Below are 22,072 nucleotides of genomic sequence, written 5' to 3' on the forward strand. Positions count from 1 at the left end.
GGGGTTTGTCGTGTCAGTGGGAGTCGACAGCAGGTCCTGGGAGTAGTGACGGTGAGGGAATGGCTGCAAAACCACTCCCCCATCTGTCTGTGATTGGCCGTGGCCACATCATGATGTCATTACAGGGCTGAAATATTCCAGTTTACGGAATAACAATGAATACCCAAATAACAGATACCCGGCCTCTAATATTAATGGCCATATTAATGGCAAATGAATAATGATTAGACAGTTGCTCCACTTACAGTATCTCCGGAAATAGGAGGTAACTTGTTCTGTATATGATATAAGCATTTCTGTTTAGTGGTTTTTTTTTATAAATATCCTGGACTTTCACATTGTGTTCTTCACTTGCTCATCATTTTATCATGTTATTAAAAAAAAAATTACTTGTACACTTTAAAACAATAGAAAAGTTCCTATAAATTGTATTCTGCTGTAATATATTTTTTTTTTATTGTTTAAACCAGTGGTTACCAAACTTTTTTGAGTTACGGTGGCCTAGAGTATCAGAATTTTTTTCACGGCACGCCTAGGACAAAAATTTCTTATTGAGATATTTAGAAAGAAATATTAAATTAAGTAGATTGTCTTTATATGTTATCCTTAGGCTCAATTGTGTGGTGAGGGACAAGATTTGCTTCTGTTTGTCCCCATATTTTATGATTGGCAGCCACCAGCACTAGTTTTGCCTATTATATTGACCATAAATAATTTGAATTGGTCCTGGACCACAAATCCAAGGCACCCCTGCAAGTGTCCCGAGACACCCCAGGGAGCCACGGCACACAGTTTGGGAACCACTGGTTTAAGCTAAAAAAACTTTCTAATATTTTCATTAAAAAATAAAGTTATGTGCATTGGTGTCTTTGGTGCAACTTACAATTTTATATCTTATAAATAAGGCTTGTAGACTTTTTCATATCTTACAGTATGTGCAATATAACCACAATAGTATTCATTCCAGTTATTATATAATGCTTATAATTAACATTAATTTACACTATTGTGGGGACAGAACATACCAAAGCAGCTCTCACTCTCATTGCCTGTTATGCAATGTGTTGTCGTTTTATGTTCTGGAATAGGTGACATAAACAGTTGTTTATACCAAACTTTAGGCAGTGCCAGCTCATGGCATGTCCTGATAAGCCAGCAGCCAAAAGTGCTTGATTGTATGGTGGACAAAAATTAGTGATTATGATGCCTCATACAATCTGGAGTCTCCTCTGAAGCAGGATCTTGATCACTCAGGGCAGGCAGTGAGTTGTTGGGTGCCCTGCTACTTAGGACATCCAGGCTATATAACATTATAAGCTGATCAAAGTATCTTACGTAGTTTCCAAGACCTTTTGAAAAGTATTTAACCCTAGAGCTTTGCCCTGACTATCTTTTGGTTTAAATGCAGAGATGACATTTCTTGGTAAATTGTAATAATAATAATTCTAGAAATCTGAAATGTGAAAAACTGTGTGTTTTGTTTAATCACTATTATTTATAGTTGTTGTGCATACAGTAAGTCAGCATTCTATAACTGAAGTTTGTTGTAATTAATTAACTGCAGTAGTTTAAAACAATGAAATTAAATCAGATGTTCATAATTTTATAAATATTCACTAAATATTTTGCTTGTTTAAACAGTACTTTTCACATTTTCCAAGATTCCCTTTGTATTACAGATGTGTCCTTCTTCGTCTAACCTCCGTACATTATGAGTCACATTACACAGGATGCATGAGAGCCACCAGCTCCCGTTCTACCCTGTCAGTGCCAGCAATCTCATTCTATGTGAATAAGATGCATTTTCGGGGGAAAAGCCACTCAGCATTAGTAAACTCGCTCGGGACTAGGTGCGACTAAAAGGGCAGTTTAACATGACTGCCGCAACAATGACAGAGGACACATCTGTAGTCAAACATTATAGGGACTTCTTTTCATTATACTATAATATTTCATTTATTCACATCTTCTATTTTTTGAAGTAGTGAATAGATAAGTTGATTCTGGAACTTATTTCACTATGATTATTTTTGTGATCTCAGTCAAGTCTCTTAAAACTCGTTTTGTCTTATAGTATAAGTCAAGAGCCTGTTCTCTGCAGCTGGGATTCACGCACCCAGAGCAGATGGTGACTAGTTGGCTAACCCTCCTTCCAGGTTAGCACATATGCCCTGAAGTCACGTTGAGAGCTTCACAGTATTTATACAGAAGTTGTCATGTCCCATAAAGATTCCTGCTCAGGGTTACACAGGAAAGATTGGCACATGCAGTTAATCCTCCCTTTCTGAACGTTGAGCCTTGATCAATGCTTTGCAGTAAATATACACAACTTCTCCAATCATTGCATGCTTTGTAGTGCCAACTCTGGGCAGCAGAAAGTGGAATGGCACGCCGCCACAATTGCCCTGTTGATAGACAACATTTTCTGCACACCATGGGTTGTTAAGACACCCAGAAGTGTGATGCTCTTCTGCCACACCATTCCTCTGCTCAATATCCTCCATATCTGTGACTCCAGATGTCTTCCCAGGCATTGCTAAGGCAGTTTACGGAACATTATTTAAGGTTGAAGAAATAGTAAGCATATGCAATTTTTCATTTACAAGAAACATACGTATAATATTTAGCAATTGCTAGTAAGCAAACAATCTTTCATTAGATTGAAAATACATTTAAATGAGCAAGATACACATACAGGGGGAGATGTACTAAGCCTTGGAGAGAGATAAAATGAAGAGAGATACAGTGTCCACCAATCAGCTCCTAACTGCCATGTTACAGGCTGTGTTTGAAAAATGACAGGAGCTGGTTGGTTGGTTGGTTGGTTGGTTGGTTGGTTGGTTGGTTGGTTGGTTGGTTGGTTGGTAGTTTATCTCTCTCAACTTTTCACTTTTTAAAGCTTATTACATCTTCCCTATAGTGTGTGTATAGTGTTTTATACAATTTAATTGACTTAAATATTAATCCCTTTTAGTTACACTTTTTTTAGTGTGACTGATGCAGTTGTTATGTCAAATGCATAACAATAGCATTGTTCATGCAAATAAACAGCTTATTTCTTAGCATCAATAAATGTATGACTCTTTATATAAAAGGTTGTGTCTGAATTACAAAGTTGGTGTTGAAAAAATAAATTCTCAGTATTGCAGTTCCTCAGTTTCACCTGCCATGTTACAGTCTGTGTTTGGAAAATTTCAGAAGCTGCTTGGTTTGTTACCTTATCTCTCTCCACTATGTAACTCTCCAAGCTTTTATACATATACCCAGGGGGAATTCAATTAGCCCTGCTCATTTCTCAGGAACAAAAATCTGGACTTTTTTGCATTTTGTGGCTTCCGGCAATTCAATATAAGCCCATTTTGTGTCTGAAAAATTATCTGTTTTGGTGCGAAAACACATAGATTCCATAACCTATGTGTTTTCGATTCTGGCTTCCTGAAATTGGCTAATTATCAAAGATATTTTTATCAGAGCTTGCTGAGGTCCCCCCAAAAATCTCTGATATGTGCTGCCAGTAGCTGCGCTTCGAGGCTTGATAGCCCAGTGAGACCAATTAGCCCGCAGTAAATTACAGTCACTAAGTGGCATTTATAGACTTTGGCGTATATTTACTAAAGGTCAATTTTGGTTGATGTTGGTTGATTTCATATAACTCTTAATCAATGTTGGGCTTCCAGGGTTAAAGCAAACATTTACTAGCAGACAATTTTTTTATATTAATTTTTAAATGTTAGTAAATGTGTGTTTTAACCCTGGAAGCCCAACATCAATTTAGATCTGAAATCGATCTGAAATTGACCAACATCGACCAAAATTGACCTTTAGTAAATTTACCTCTTTTTTTTATTGGTTAATGCTCATCATTAATATTTAAAAAAAAATCTTGACAACAATACATAACATAGCAAATATCACTGTTTTCATGTAGTGTGTCATGAGTTTACATTCTAAAACAGCTAACATATTCAAGCAGCCATAATTTACCCACAATCAGTTGATGTTACTATCTGAAAAGCCAGTAGTGGGGTGGCTGATTAAAAGGGATAGCATAATGATGGATACAATCAGAAGTCTAACTCCTGCAGTGGTGGTTCCACCCACTGCGTAGCAGATCTGTATGATGGAAACTGTCACACATACATGTTACCCTGCTGGAAACTATGCTGGGCATTATCACGTCAAATGTTCATATTTCCATTACATGCGTGCCTGTTAGTTGATACAAGGTTTAAATAATCTTCTCTGTAGCAAGTCTTATTTAGCAGCAGCTCAAGTTCTGTTTGAGCAATTACTGATCGAAGGTGGAATTAATATCACACATATGGAATTTTTCATTTCTAAGAAGCAACATTTACTCTTAAAACCATGTAATTGAGAGAAAACAAATATTTTAATTTTAGAATTTGACAAGTTGACATTTCTGATACTTCAAATCAATCCACAAACTGTCTATTGTAATCAAACATTTTAACATTTAAATGCCACTGATAATGTACTTTGAATTGTATTTAAAATAGCAAAAGGTTTTACATTGTTTTATTTTATTTCTGTATTAAAAAAGCTAACTTGTTAACAGTACATTTATAAATATCAGTATAAATGCACTAACTACAAATACAGTATCTGTATAAAATAATATTTCTGAATTAAGAAGGATATTTTGAAAATAAATTGTAGTTCAGCATTGTAGTATCTGCAGTAAATATGTACATGTATTATAATACTGGAAAATAAATTCTCAGTATTGCAGTTCCTCAGTTTCACCTCAGAGCGCCGCTGTTTGACCAATAAGAAGAAGAATACAGAGCTGGAGATCCACTGGTATTTTCATCACTCACACACACTGCAGATCTGCAGGAAGACACACAGCCATTTTCTGGATTCTCTCTACAGCAAAATACTATATTTTCTGTCTATTCTTTTCATCAAAAGGACTTACAACAGAATTAACTTTGCTGTATGGATTACAGGCACTGAATCTTTAAGTTTTTTCAAATACTGAGAATGGCTGAAATGGAACCTCATACACAGACATACAAAGGAATCAGATGGCAAGTAATATTTTCCTTCTTATTATCATGGCTGTGTCATTCAGTCTCTGGTCAGATTCATTATTCTATTGTAGAAGAGATGAGAAAAGACTCTGTTATAGCAAATATTGCAGCAGACCTTGGATTAGATATAAAACAGCTCTCATCTAGGAAACTGAGAATTGATTCAAATATAGCAGAGAAATATCTTTATGTAAATACAGATACTGGGAATCTGTACATTAAGGACAGGATAGACAGAGAGACACTGTGTGGGGCAGCAGCTGCCTGCTTCCTAACCTTTGATGCTGTGGTTGAAAATCCTTTAAATGTTTTCAGTATCAATATAGAAATAAAGGATCTAAATGATAATTCCCCAAGATTCCTTCCCAACACATTCACATTAGATGTTATAGAATCTACATTACCTGGAACAAGGTTTACTCTACAATCTGCAGAAGACCCAGACACTGGCAGTAATACAGTCCAGACATACAGGCTCAGTGACAATCAGCATTTTTCTCTGAGTGAGAAGACCAGAACAGATGGGAGTAAATTTCCAGAGCTTGTGTTAGAGAAACCTTTAGATAGAGAGACACAAAACATTTATCACTTAGTTCTGATGGCTCTAGATGGAGGAAATCCTATTAGATCAGGAACTGCTTCCATAAAAATACTTATAACTGATGTTAATGACAATGTACCGTTGTTCACTGAAGAAATATATAAAGCAATTGTGAAGGAAAATACTCCAATCAACACAACTGTGCTAAGTATATTTGCAAATGACCAAGATGAAGGTAGCAATGCACAGATCACATATTCTTTAAGTGAAACATCAGGCAATGCCCATCCTATGGGTACATTCAGTATTCATTCTACACAAGGTGACATCACAATAAACAAACATCTGGATTTTGAAATTGCCAGAAATTATGAGCTGACTGTGCGGGCAAAGGACGGAGGTGGCCTTATTGCCCATGCTAAGGTTTTAATAGAGGTAACAGATGAGAATGACAATGCTCCTGAGATATCTATCTCATCATTATCTAGTCCCATACCTGAGGATTCTGCACCTGGCACAGTGATAGCTCTTATTAAAGTTAATGATCTCGATGCAGGAAAGAATGGGGAAGTTGAATGCAGTATCATGGAGAATATACCCTTTGGTTTAATTGTTTCAACTAAAAGTTATTACAGAATAGTTACAACAAGTGATCTGGACAGGGAGAAAGTATCACATTATAATATCACAATTGTAGCTACTGACAGAGGATCTCCCCCACTTTCCAGCAGAAGAACCATCAGACTGGAGATATCAGATGTTAATGACAATCCACCAATATTTACAAAATCCACTTACGTTGCTTATGTGCCAGAGAACAACTTACCCGGATCCTCAATATACAATGTACAAGCATCAGATCCTGATACTGAAGACAATGCTAAAGTTATTTATTCACTTTTCAGCACTAATACAGAAGATCTCCCAGTGTCCTCATATCTTTCCATCAATATAGAGACTGGGGTTCTCTATGCTCAGAGAGCATTTGATTATGAGCAGCACAAGGAGTTTCTAATACAGGTAACTGCTAGGGACAATGGATCCCCATCTCTGAGCAGCAATGCAACATTAATTATCCGCATAGTGGATCAGAATGATAATGCACCAAAGATCTTGTACCCATCAGCAGATAGTGGTGCCCCAGCTGTGTTTGAGATGGTCCCTTTTGCTTCTGAACAAGGATCATTAATAACTAAGGTGGTTGCAGTGGATGCAGACTCTGGACATAATGCTTGGCTCTCATATCACTTCATACAAGTGTCAAAACCTTCTCACTTTACCATCAGTCAGCACATGGGTGAAATCAGGACATCACGTGTCTTTCATGAGAAGGATATATTGAATCACAAGGTTGTGGTGATGGTGAAGGACAATGGAGACCCCTCTCTCTCAGCTACAGTCACCTTAAGTCTTATTGTTGCAGATTCTTTTCAACAGGTGGTTCCAAAACTAGGTAACCAAATAAAAAATGAAGAATCACAATCTAATTTGCAATTATACCTAGTCATAACCCTTGTGCTGATTTCCTTGTTATTTATTGTTACGGTTATGTTGGTCATTGTATCAAAGTGTAGAGAAACAAAACCTTCACCAACTTTTGGATCTCTAAGTACAAGTCTGTATCCTCCAGTTGATCCCAGAATGCTCTCCCTGTACAGTGATGGGACTTTACCTCTCCCCTTCTCATACAATGTGTGTGTAGCTTTGGATTCAACTGAGGATGACTTCACATACGTCAGGTCTAACCAAAATGTCCCTGTGGACAACCTCATTGATGCTGATGACCCAGGACTTGTAAATGAAAGTTTAAAGCCAGCTTTGCCATCTAACAGTGTCACTGAGGTGAGTTTGTTTCAATATGATCTATTGAGGAAAATAGAAGTTATTTGTGCTAAAGATTTCATTTTATATAAGGTACTGTATATAAGAAGGCAAAATGTGTTTTGTAGTGCCGCGTTTATTTGTATAACTATTTCTATGGGTTCACGGTGTACAGTGCAGGGAGCCCACTCCACACACCCTGCACTCATAAAATTATACTTATCCCTCTGGAGTCCTGTGGCAGCTTGTGCTGCAGACATAAATCCTTGAGAAAATGGGCTCCGCAATTGAGATATCCCCAGAAATAAGCCCCCTGGCTATGCAAAGTTTGGAGCCCATGCTTAAGGGGTGTTGTCAGACACCAGTCCATGGTCCTGCTCTACCAAGTAATTGACCTCTAATCAGCAGCAGCATCTACCTTGTTGTAGGAGTAGGGCTGCCACTGGTGATGCTCCAGCTCTCTGCTGCCTTGTCCATGCCACCACTGCCCAGGTCCCAGCATCTACACTACGTAGTTCACAGACACCGAGACCCGGAACACATGCAGTATCTGTGACGGTACTGTTCATGTGTAATACCATAGCTTCTATAGACTGTATCAGCTGCAGCCCATAGAAGCTGGCTAACACTGATGAGGTAGGTTGCTGGCTTCTTACAGGAAGCCAGATCTTTCCCTATTGCAGCCCAGGCTGGTAGTCCCAGATGGAGGAAGCACCTCCCAATGTGTGCCTGTGACTGGCAGGTAGGACTTCCAATAGGAATCACTGCCAGTTACAGTGAAGCCAGTTCAGTATCACAGACTGCATCTGGATTCACTGACAGTGAGCTGGGTGGTGGATTTTACTTGGGGAGGCTGCAGTCCTGCAGCACATAGGTAAAAACTGCAAGAGATAGTGTGACTTGCAGGATACTCTTCATAATTAGTTAGAGATAAATATTCTCAATGAATTCTAATTGTAGAAACCCATCTGCAAAATCATCTTATAAAAATTAACAATGTGACAATATGCTTAGGAGGTTAAAATTTGATATCTGAAGCATGCAGTAGGTTGGAAGTGAGTCTTTGTAATGAGTGTTTTTGCCTTTTCATTGTAGAAACAAGTATTCTCAATTATTATAATTACAATTAGTGCAATCTGGTATGCAAAGCATTTTTTATGTATCTAATTATTGGTTGCTGTAGAAACATACAATTAAAAATAATGTTGTGATTTATTTATTTTTGTTTAATTTTCTCAACTAACACTATCACCTGTGGTTGTTGTTAGAAGGTGAGAGTTCAGTAACAACCCATTTAGAACAATGGAATAAAATCAGTCAGTCACTTATAAAATGTTTGGCTATGATAATTAATTTCTTAATTTTCCAATAAATACTTTTTTAAAAAGTATCTGATAAAACAACTCTATTAGCATTACTTCTCCATTTTTAAGGTTTAAGGGACTGATTTATCAACAAGTTTTGTCATACGCAATGAGTTTTAAAACTTGTTGTATTTGATAAATGGTGTTCAGCCAATCAGATCCAAACGCACCATTTATCATACACAAGTTTTAAAACTCATTGCGTATGATACAACTCTTTAATAAATCAGTCCGCAACTTGTTTTTATTTTGTGATCATCACCTATTTGTTAAAGCAATGAAAAGATAAAGTAAAGGGGTCATGTATCAAACCTTTTAAAGAGGACAAGTGGATAAGTTGCCCATATCAACCAATCTGATAAGTTACCCATATCAACCAATCTGGTTCTAGCTACTATTTATCTAATACAGAGTCATAGCTAGAGTCTGATTGATAGCTATAGGCAACTTATTCAACTGTCCTCTTTAGAAGGTTTGAAACATCTCACCTTATGGTTTTTTTTATCAAGAGCTGGGTTGTAAAACCCATGGCCTCGGACCATGTTTCTGTCAAATATTTAAAAGGACAATGCTTCTACTAGCAACCCATGTCTCTTAAAATCTAATTCTTTACCTGTTTCTGGGATTGTACTGGAGGAAGGGACAGGCCACATTGGTTTTACACATTTCTCAATCATTTACTTAAGTCTGGGCAATTATGGTCAGACCATGTTACAGTATGATGTCCTCCAACAACCCTGATTTAAATCTTAGTTTGAATACTTGTAAGTTTATAGCATGGTTTACCCAGGATATTTTGTTTACAATTTACTTTACAAGTTTAATATTGCTTAACTCTAGTGCTATACTTGTACTTTGTAATTCACTTTCCTCCTTTGTAAATAGGCAAAGGCTGATATTTAATTAGCCACGGTAATTAACAACGGATAATTGTCCCTCCCATGGCTAACCAATTGTCCACCGTGCCGGTAGTTATCAGGGATTTTTATCACCTGCCTGAGGCAAGTGAAACAAAATCCCTGATAACCAGCCCTCTCAGCCCCATTTTTTTCTTCTCACAAACACATACAGTAGGTCCAGGAACTTATCCCGCATCCTATATGTTTTTGCATGAATACGGGGTATGTTTTGCATGAAAAAAAGGGTTTCATTGAATAGCCCGAAGCGAAACATCAGGCAAAAATCATGATATATCCTGTTTTTTTCATGCACAAAATATATCTTGACAATTAAATACCCCCTGAGAGCGGTTTCCAATTGCAAGCATTAATTTACAGCACAGCAAAAACAGTCTTTTTAACCCAATAGTATTAATATTGGCTTATTGGATAGCCCAAGGCAATCCATTAACCACAGTGATTTACTGCAGTTAACTGGATATCCCCCTAAGTATGTTAACAACATTGTGATGTGAAGTAAAGCAGAATTCCTTCTATGAATCTAATTATTTAAATCCTTACCAAAAAGTCAAAAAAAGCTAATTTGTGCGTAGTTTGTGTTAAAACTAGGGCAAAAAAACTCCATGGTTAATAACTCCATTCTAAAGGGTTGCTTAGATAGTTTTATTGGATATTAGAAAGTAAAACATACAGTTCTGTAGCATAATTTAATGCCAGTGGTGCAAGTATGCAGGTATGCTCAGGTACAGAGTACCCTTAAGAATTTGTCAACAGGTACTCAGTACTATTTATTGTAATGTGGACACTACTATTTATGTCTATTATTATAGGGCATTACTATATATTTATATTGTAATGTGGACACTACTATATATTTCTATTATTATGGGGCATTACTATATATTTCTATTGTAATGTGGGACACTACTATATATTTCTATTATTATGGGGCATTACTATATAATTCTATTGTAATGTGGACACTACTTTATATTTTTATTTTTATTATAGGGTATTACTATATATTTCTATTGTAATGTGGGGCACTACTATATATGTCTATTATTATGGGGCATTACTATATATTTATATTGTAATGTGGGAAACTACTATATATGTCTATTATTATGAGGCATTACTACAGTATATATTTCTATTGTAATCTGGACACTACTATATATTTCTACTATACCGGGGTCACTACTATTTATATATATCACTGGGCGCCACATACACACAGAGGTGCAGGGGGTGCAGAGTGTATCAAACATAGGGGAATGGGGGCACAGGGTATCATGCACACAGGGGCAGGATACAAACAATGCACCACACATGGGGGAGCACAGAATGTTATACACACAGGAGTAGGTTGACACACACACAAAGACAGCAGGACGGGGGGCCACACAACAATGTAGGGGGTGGGGGTGGTAGATGGTGCCAGACACATATAAGAAAAGGGTTAGAGAGGTCACACACAGTGGGTTGGGGTGGGCAGGAGGGCACAAGGTGTCATACACACACACAGGGGGCCACACACCAGGCTGAGGGGGGTAGAGGGTGCCACACACACATAAGGAAGTGGGTACATGTGGCCACCCACAAAGGGATGGAGAGCAGGAGGGCACAGGGCTCTCTGGTCACTCACTGCTAGTGAGGCCCATGGACCCAGGCACAGGCTGAAGAAGAGGCCGGCAGCAGCAGGAGCAGAGTGCCTGTGCCATTGCAGCACCATGGCACCGCACTGTAGTGAGAGGTCGGTAATGGTGCCCAGTAACTGCTTCACCCCCCACAGGCTGCTAGAGGAGGGAGGGTGGTGGGGCTGCTGAGGACAAAGTCAGGCATTTCAGATCTCTGGCAGGGGTTGAGGACGGGGGATTTTCTATGAGGTGTGAGAAATATCCGGCGCACGGGGGGAGGATTGGAGGGGGGGGATGCAGTTTAGTTGTCTGTGACAGGGTACAGGAGGAGCGGCGGTCCTTGAATGCAGTCTGGGGCCATGGCACCCGCAACCCTGCACCCAGCACAATCACACAGGCTGCACCATCATGCCCCACAGTAGCAGCTGGAGGGAGCACTGTCCACACACTCTGTGGTGGATGGCAGGCCCAAGGGCCCCTGGCAGGGGGGGTCCAGGGTAATGTACCCCCTGCCACCCCCTTAATCTGGCTCTGCACCAGTACACTATAAAACTTTTGGAAAGTTCCTTTCAGCTTCTCTGTATAATTTTAAAGAATGCAAATTATATCTGTTACTTCAATGCTGATTGGTTGCCATGGGCAACTTCTCCACTGACTCACTTCCCCACTCTTTTCACTGCTTAGTACATCTCCCCCTGAAGAGGGTAATTATCAAAGCATGAAGAGAGATACCGTATAGAGAGTTACAGTACCAACCAATCAGCTTCTAACTACCATGTTACAGCTTGTGTTTGAAAAATGACAGAAGCTGATTGTTTTGTTACTTTATCTCTATCTACTTTATAAATCAACAAGCATTGATACATATCCCCCATTAAGGGGTATTTAATACATTTGTATCAGTTTGTTATATTGTTTAATGCTTATCATTAATATTTACAAAAATCTTGAGAACAATACCTAACATTGCAAATATCACTATTGTAATGCAGGGTGCAATGATATTATATTTTAAAACAGCTAACATATTCAAGCAGCCAGAATGTACCCACAATCAGTTGATGTTACTATCTCATGATTGAAAGGGACACCATAATGACTGAGACAGTCAGAAGCTTATCCCCTGTAGTGGCAGCTCTGCCCACTGAATATCAGATCGGTATGACAGACAATGTCACTCAGACATGTAACTATACTTGTCATCATCTCGTTAAATGTACATATTTCCATATTTTATGCTAGTTGATACAGTGTTTAAATCATCTCTGTAGCAAGGCTTATTTAGCATCAGCTAAAGAACTGTTTGAGCCATCCCTGATCTCAGCTGGAAGAAATACCACACATATGGAATTTGTTAATTATAAGAAGTGAATTTTACACTTAAAAGCATGTAACTGAAAGAAAACAAATATATTTTAATTTTACAAGTTAACATTCTTATATTTCATATCAATCCACAAACTATGTCTGTTATAATCAAACGTTTTAATATTTTCATGCCACTGATAATGTTCCACTGATAATGTTGTCCTGTGAATTGCAGTTAAAATATCAAAAGGTTTTAGATTTTATAAAATTTTTCTGTATAAAAATAGCTAATTTGACAACAGTACATTTATAAATATCACTAACAATGCACCAAATACAAATATCTATATAAAATAATATTTCTGAATTAAGAGGATACTTTGAAAAAAAAATTGTAGCTCAGCATTGCAGTTCCTCAGTTTCACCTCAGAGCGCCGCTGTTTGACCAATAAGGAGAAGAATACAGAGCTGGAGATCCACTGGTATTTTCATCACTCACACACACTGCAGATCTGCAGGAAGACACACAGCCATTTTCTGGATTCACTCTACAGCAAAAATCTATTTTTGTTCATGTTTTTGATCATGAAGATTTAAGGCAGACTCCCTTGTACTATGGACTGCAAACACTGAACATTACAGTTTCTTGGATATTTAAAAGACAGAGAATGGCTGAGATGGAACCTCATACACAGACATACAAAGGAATCAGATGGCAAGTAATATTTTCCTTCTTATTATCATGGCTGTGTCATTCAGTCTCTGGTCAGATTCATTATTCTATTGTAGAAGAGATGAGAAAAGACTCTGTTATAGCAAATATTGCAGAAGACCTTGGATTAGATATTAAACATCTCTCATCTAGGAAACTGAGAATTGTATCACGTGTATCAGAGAAATATTTTTATATAAGTCTAGACAATGGAAATCTGTACATTAAGGACAGGATAGACAGAGAGACACTGTGTGGGGCAGCAGCTACCTGCTTCCTAACCTTTGATGCTGTGGTTGAATATCCCTTTAACATTTTTAAGGTCAAAATTGAAATTCAGGATATAAATGATAATTTTCCCAGTTTTTTCCATGAAACCTTCTCTGTAGAAATGGTAGAATCATCCTCACCTGGCACAAGATTTGCATTACAAACTGCAGAAGACCCAGATATTGGTAGTAATACAGTACAGATATACAGGCTCAGTGAAAATCAGTATTTTTCACTGAGTGAGAAAATCAGACCAGATGGGAGCAAATTTCCAGAACTTGTTTTAGAGAAACCTTTAGATCGGGAGTCACAAAATATTTATAAATTAACACTAACAGCCTTGGATGGAGGAAACCCTATGAAAACTGGTACTGCAGTGATAAGAATCATTGTGACTGATTCTAATGATAATTTCCCTATATTTTCACAAGAGATATATAAAGTCAGTATACAAGAAGATGCTACTCTCAACACTACAGTTGTTACAGTCAATGCAACTGATCAAGATGAAGATATAAATGCACAGATTACATTTTCCTTTAGCAAAACATCAGGTAATGTTCACCATACAGGTGTGTTTATAATTCACCCTGAAAGTGGTGATATTAAAACAAATAAAAAATTGGATTTTGAAGCAACAAAGAATTATGAATTATCTGTACAAGCTAAGGATGGTGGTGGTTTTGTTACACATTGCAAAGTATTGATAGAAGTAATTGATGTAAATGACAATGTTCCTGATATATTAATTAGCTCATTATCTACACCAATCCTGGAGGACTCCAAACCTGGTACAATGATCGCTCTGATTGAAATCCATGATCAGGATTCTGGAGATAATGGAGAGATTGATTGTGAAATCATTGAAATTGTACCTTTTGATTTGATATTGTCATCCGACAGTTATTATAGATTAGCTACTAGCACTACCATGGACAGAGAGCAAAAGTCATTTTATAGTATTACCATTTTTGCTACGGACAGAGGATCTCCTCCACTTTCCAGTCGGAGAACCATTCAGCTGGAGATATCAGATGTTAATGACAATCCACCAATCTTTACAAAAGCAACTTATGTTGCTTATGTGCCAGAGAACAACTTACCCGGAGCCTCAATATACAGTGTACAAGCATCAGATCCTGATACTGAAAACAATGCTAAAGTTATTTATTCACTTTTCAGCACTAATACAGAAGATCTCCCAGTGTCCTCGTATCTCTCTCTCAATGTAGAGATTGGGGTTCTCTATGCTCAGAGATCATTTGATTATGAGCAGCACAAGGAGTTTCTAATACAGGTAACTGCTAGGGACAATGGATCCCCATCTCTGAGTAGCAATGCAACACTAATTATCCGCATAGTGGATCAGAATGATAATGCACCAAAGATCTTGTACCCATCAGCAGACAGTGGTGGTCCAGCTGTCTTTGAGATGGTTCCTTTTGCTTCCGAACAAGGATCATTAATAACTAAGGTGGTTGCAGTGGATGCAGACTCTGGACATAATGCTTGGCTATCATATCACTTCATACAAGTGTCAGAGCCATCTCATTTTACCATCAGTCAGCACACAGGTGAGATCAGGACATCACGTGTCTTTCAAGAGAAGGATATATTAAAACACAAGATTGTGGTGATGGTGAAGGATAATGGAGACCCATCTCTCTCAGCTACAGTCACCTTAAGTCTTATTATTGCTGATAATTTCCAACAACTGGTTCCTAAACTCAATAGTCAAATTAATGATGAATTGCCCCAATCTAATCTGCAAATGTACTTAGTAATTGGTCTTGCAATGATTTCCTTGTTATTTATAATAACAGTTGTACTAGTGGTCATATCAAAATGCAAGCAATCTAAATCTTCATCGGCTTTTGGATCCCTTAGTACTAATTTGTATCCTCCAGTGGACCCCAGGATGCTCTCCATGTACAGTGATGGGACATTACCTTGGCCCTACTCATACAATGTGTGTGTGGCATTGGACCCAACTGAAAATGACTTGGCTTATGTGAAACCAAATGAAAATGTCCCCGTTGACAAACTCATTGATGCTGATGAATCAGGACTTGGAGATGAAAGTCTGAAAGAAACGGCAAACACAAGCAGGATTGTACAGGTGAGTAACTCCAACATACCATATATGGGACTGATTTGGAGATATTTTGCAGATATTGTTGCAACAGTGGCTCATCTATCATTTCTATTGTTATTTCATTTATGTCATTGTATAGAAGACTTCAGTGGAGATGTACTAAGCCTTGAAAAGTGGTAAAATGGTGAGTGATAGAGTGCCAGCCAATCAGCTACTAACTGCCATGTTACATGCTGTGTTTGAAAAACGAAAGTTGGGTGTTGCTTGGTTGGTAGTTTATCACTCTCTACTTTACCACTTTTCAAGGCTTAGTACATCTGGCCTTAAATGAGTTGTAAATTATTCCTACCTGTAAGAGCTGATCTGGGTGATCCCCAATTTTAACACGTTTACGAATAGAACTACAGTGTAGTGATGTTCATTGCATTGATGACTTGTGATTAGTTGTTTGCCAGATTAGGTTTTGAACCACTTGGTTTAGTTATTGAATAATGTATGGTGAGCCTTTTTCTTGTACAGACTAGTTCATGACAATGCAACCTATCAATTCAGTGTTAACCAGTACCCTACAAGTATTGTTCAATAAGTGCATCACTGATGTCACTGGTTCTTAGTCTGAATTAGTTTGAAATCTCATGAATAGGCTTTCTCCATAGGGCTTCATTGATGCGCAATGTACACTGAAAAACACTGGGTTTGCTTTGGGGCAACTGGATAGTCCACATGGTGCACTTCATGTTGTTTGCATACCTTGTGGTCTTGAGAGGTGCTTCCACAATCTAGAATTGCTTACAGTAGGTATAAGGAGTAGTGTTAAAAGTCCTGGTAGGTGCACTGTGCAAAACATCAGATTACAGTCCCACATTCTACCTCTTTAGTATCATTTATTAATATAAACTTTTCATTTTATCTCTTAAAATACTTCTCAGTTTATCCACATTTAAGGCAAAAGTTAATCTGGCAAGTGAGCGGATATTGTTTTTAAAACAAGTCAACTTTGTATGTATGTGTTACTGTACTTTTTGTTACCTAAACAGGTCTGTATCTACCGAAGTGCATTGTTTCAGTTTCACATTTCATAGATGAACTGATGTTTGTTCAGAATATAAGCTTCTGTATTTTAGTATTTCTTCAAAGTATTTAATAATACTTTGTAAAAAGTCCTTGTGGAGATTGTTGTGAGCCTGTCCTCACAGCAAGGAACAGCATTACCTTTACCTAATTACTATATTCTTGCTTTAGAGATGTAGTAGTTTCTGCACTATCCCAACTTTTGGTTTTCACAAACGCCATCATCTGGCTCAAAAAACCCATGGGACTTGGTGGAAATCTATTCTTGGTTCACAAATCAAGAAATACATGAGGTCCAAAACTAATTTTAGTACTTGTATTCTTTGTACTTTGCAAATCACCTACACCGATCTTTTCTGATCCATTCCCTCTAGTTAGTAGTAGACAGTAGTGAACAATGTGGTGTGAGAATGTAAAATAGTTCCCTCTTTTGCCAGCTAAGAACATTTTGCATTTGAAATAGTTTTTTTTTTTTTTTTTTGTTGAACTGGATAAGATCTAGAAATAGATCACTGAATTCATTATATCATTGTACTCATAGACGCCTACTTAACAGGATTCCCCATTGGGAGTTTCAAAGGGCTTGAGTAGGCCACATGGTGGTATGATTTGCATTATCATGGTCCCACTCCAGTGGGAAGGAGGAATGATAATGCAATCTGAAGTCGATTGTATCATCATGGACCAGAACCCTACTTCATGGGGAAGTGAACTGAGGCTAGGAGGATACACTATTATCTTGGGAGTCAGGAACAACTCCTTAAAATTCAAGAAATTTCAAAAACATTCCTAGAGAGCCGTCAAGTATAATATGTGCCCAGGGGTGTAGTATGGCTGACCGGCGGTCTCCACGGGTTCTCTTCCCACTCTGTGGGTGTCGTGGACACCCACGAGTGGAAATAGTCCCTGTTTGTCGGCATGCCGACCATCGGGAAAGTGAGCCGTCGGGCTCGTGGAGGAGGTCATGTGACTGTCGGTCAGCTGACCGGCGGTCACATGAATACCACCCGTGCCCAGGAATAATCAAACTTAATTTGCCTCCTTACAGTACTTCAACAGTCAGTTTCTGTATTTCACAACAGAAAAGACAGAAGATGTATTAAAAAATGGAGGGTTACAGAAGAGAAGGCTACATATTATTGTTTGTGACCTAGAAAATGTACTGCATGATTAGTGTTAGGCATGCAGAGCGCAGCAATATCATATTTACAACACCTTTAATATGTTTATCAATATTATTTGTCCTGCTAATGCATGAATCACTTAATTGAAATGGTAGACCTCTTTTGGTTGTGTTTGGTCCTACTCTACTGATACAGCTTCTGACATATTTATGTGGTTACGTGTGTTATTGTAACAGTGCAGCAGTTTCAGTAATACATATGCAAGACTAAAGCTGGGTACACACCTGTACAATCCATGGCCTGATCACCTGATATTGGGTGAACTGGCTGATGTTTGTATAGCTGTGTATCCTTTACCATTGCAAAAGCATTAGCTGATAAATGGCTTTTAATGCTCTTGCAATGGCCGGGATCAGGAGGTCGCATCATGTGTACTATTTAATATTTGTTGGGATGACCTCGTACATACTGAGCTATTTTAGTACAGTGCATACGTGGCTCACATGGGGCTGACTGCAGATCAAGCTGGGGACACACTGCTCGGCTGAATGGGAGTGTTTAACCTGATCAGCTGGGGTTCGAATAGGTGTGTACCCAGCTATATAATGAGTTTATTTCATAGATAGAGTTTATACAGATGTTCCGAGACATGTGACCCATCTCTGGTGCCCTTCTCATCCCTTGTACTAACTGCAATACTATTACTATATGGAAACTGCAATACAATTACTATATGGGCTTTGTGTAATTCAATACTCAAGTAGTGCAAGTTATTGCATCATTAGATCAGTCAGTAGGGTAAATACCATTTACTCAGATTATTACAGTACATGAAGGGGTCAGAGAAATCAAGGATATGTTTAAAATTCCCTTGATTTTGCTGACCCCAAAACTTGTTATCTAAGATAGCTCCCTATGGTGGCCACATTTGAACCCATCCCTGAGTTAACTAATCTTAAATGTTATATCTAGTCACAATATAATGTAACCAGACATAGACATTAAGCCCTCCTCCTAGCTACTATTGTGGGGTCATATGACAAGGACATTGCTACTATGTGGGCATTTAAATTTGCCCACCCATTTGTGATGTCATTGTTGGTGGTTCCTGTGGCCAGCAACGGGTTGGTCCACTGGCAACCCATTCATACAGGCCGATGTACCGATATAACTGCAAGATATATTGGATTCTGCCATGCTGCAAGACCACCCTGACATGTCAGTGAACAATGTCATTCAAAAGGCATATTGGTTATACACACAATCCAATGCATGAATGATAAATTGTTCATCGACAGTTTGTGTACCATTGTGTTTTGTAGCCTGTAGTCATAACACAAAACTGGTGAACTGATACTCTTGTATCCAAAGCAAACAACAAGCATGCACAAGCCAAAGTGAGCTGAAGGTGAGAAACCCATTTAAGGTAGTGAAAAGAAATATCTGATAGAACCTTATTTGTTACCGTATTCAGTGTACTGTGCATGATATATTGTACATAATATGCTAATAAACAAGAAGGCCAAGATACCTAGTATAGTGTTCACTTTAGGTGCAGGGTGCTGAGCAATGGGGAGGGCATGTTTTAAATTTGAAGGGCAAAATTTTAGACATGATGTATCTCTACAACTACCCTCACTGATCAGCACCCTGAACTTAGAGCAAAACTACTAGTATTCATCCATGGCATACAGATATGTCCATTGTGATTATACACTTTTTCACCTGCCGCATGTGTACACATCACAGCAGCGGTTATTCACACCCCACTGTGACTAGTTGCAGTGTGCATACACACCATGCATTCCTATGGAAGAGTCACATGCACACTGTTCATGGCAAATGAACCGCGTTTGCCACGAATAGACTGCAGGATGACGGCAGCCACATTTTTATGCCTAAATATGTTTTCTTGCATAATGAATGGTAAAGCTATTCTTTATTTAAAAAAATAAGAAAAAGTCTCATCCAATATATGACAGCTCCAATTCCATCACAGTGGTTATCTACAGGGTTTGGTACCTGGATTGAATCTACATGATAGATTCTAGATCGGTGGCTGACAACAAAATATTTTATGGGCCTTCAAAGAGCCTCACATATTGGTAATGTACTTTATTAGTGACTTAGAATATTTTTTGGAGCGTTTATATTAAATATCTGAACCATAGATGACAATCACATCATTAGAAGCAAATTATCATGGTCTATGTGGATTTTATTAGACCTTGGTGATCTCCATCCTTCAGGAAGACCCTGGTTCTTACAGTATGTCATTGGGGCACCTAATGGAAGGATGTGGATTGCATCTGCTTACAGCATGTTGCCCATTATCGTATATATATAGAACACTGTACATCAGTTATTATTATTATTATTAACTTTTATTTATATGTTCCCACAAGGTATTTGCAGAATTGTACTAGGAAACCAAAATACATGCATGTAGCAAAAGTACAAATACATTAACAATGCTTGGGAAATCAGGACAGGTAGAGTAGGGGGACTCACTACAGCCCATTACTGGGTTACAAAAGGGGAGTAAGGAGCAAACAGAAATCAATAAACCGGTACCCACATGCGGGTAGGCAGACTGGATCTGAGTCATTGGAGAGAAGTAACAAGACAGGAGAACAGATGCTCACAAATTACAGGGATAGTGCTAGGATGAGAGAACATTCTAAGAGGGAGGGTAGTAACCAGGAGGGAAAACTGGGAAGGTGAGTTGGTGGATGGTCAGGATTACTGAATAGGGTTATAATTATTGATAAACTTGTATGAAATAGTGAGTCTTAAGTGCTTATTTAAAGCTGTGGAGGCTGTCAGAAAGCCTGATTAGGCAAGGGAGTGAGTTCCAGAGTATTGGGGCAGCAGAGAAGAAATCATAAATACGGGAGTGACAGGAGGTGATTAGAGTGGAGTTGAGGCATCAGTCAGTGGAGGAGTGAAGAGGACAGCAAGGAGTGTGTCCCTTCTGTATGGTAATCTTAATGCATTGAAAACCTTATACATTGTAATCTTCCTTATGTATTGCAGCCTTAAAATTGGGCTACAGTTTAAATGGTTCCCAGTCAATTCATCTAAACCAGGGACTGCTAGGTTAGTTTCAGTATAATGGTCATATTATGACTCAGATTGTGTGTTGCAGGGCCCACATGCAAAACCAACTCCACCATGTTATCTCTGGCTGTCTGATGACATTTGTTACAATCCAGGTCCACTGGTAATACATGGTAGAAATACATTGTATAATCTTAATGTTGTTATTGTAATAAATAACAAACATTGTTGCCACTCCGAACACAGAAAAACAATAATACCAATAGATTATATTTGTAACTGAGTGAACATAATACATACAAATGCTCTGAGGGACAGTACTTAGAACATCTGTTCTGCTATAAAGTATGTACAAATACAAGTATACACAATTAATCTTAAGGTTACAGAGTTAAGCTTACATAAACATACAGTATAATGCAGTTATTATACTAATATTTATATCTATACAGTATCCACGTTTAGCATTTACAGTGTCTTGTGCATATTGGATTATTTTATTCCAATATCTGGGCAATATCTGCTATTTATTCAAATACTACAACTATCTACTATTTAGCATGATCTTTTAACAGCCTTCCTAATGTATATTACAATAGGGGAAAAGTAGTTTTAGGATAGAAAAGTTTTGTGTTAGGATCCTATACACTTCAAACATGCATGTTAACATGTTGGTCAATACTTTGTTAATATATTGTAGACAATGATGTTTCAATCTGCCAATGGGAGCTCAATACACATCCCTGAGTACAGTCATAATATATAATTAAGCAAATTACCATGGTATTGTTATCACAGCAGCATTGTGTATATATGTGAGTATGAATATGCACAATCGAGATAACTTTTTTTTAAATTTAGTATGGATTACAAAGTAATCTATAATTTCAAAATGAAGTACAGTTTTAAAATAGCTTCATTATAATTCAAAAAATTGCATTTCAAAAGCATCATACATGTTAAAATATTATTTCAACACTGGAACTATGAAAAATATTTCAGCATTGCAGTTCCTCAGTTTCACCTCAGAGCGCCGCTGTTAGACCAATAAGGAGAAGAATACAGAGCTGGAGATCCACTGGTATTTTCATCACTCACACACACTGCAGATCT

General features: G+C 37.9%; 1 protein-coding gene across 22 annotated transcripts in view; it reads left to right on the forward strand.

The window, feature by feature from the left end:
• LOC134933540 (protocadherin gamma-B1-like) overlaps nt 1-22,072 on the forward strand; it is a 543,090-nt gene that overhangs the window by 294,805 nt on the left and 226,213 nt on the right. The window contains exon 1 of one of the 22 annotated variants that reach the window (XM_063928849.1): nt 5,097-7,437. The exons of 20 other annotated variants lie outside the window; for them this stretch is intronic. In XM_063928849.1, the coding sequence (XP_063784919.1) occupies nt 5,131-7,437 (2,307 nt within the window). In that variant the 5' untranslated portion in view covers nt 5,097-5,130. Of the gene's footprint in view, nt 1-5,096; nt 7,438-13,147; nt 15,729-22,072 lie in introns of those variants that run through there. One more of the 22 variants, XM_063928820.1, reaches the window with a different exon arrangement.

Source organism: Pseudophryne corroboree, chromosome 6, assembly GCF_028390025.1.
Source record: "Pseudophryne corroboree isolate aPseCor3 chromosome 6, aPseCor3.hap2, whole genome shotgun sequence".
Lineage (NCBI taxonomy): Eukaryota > Metazoa > Chordata > Amphibia > Anura > Myobatrachidae > Pseudophryne > Pseudophryne corroboree.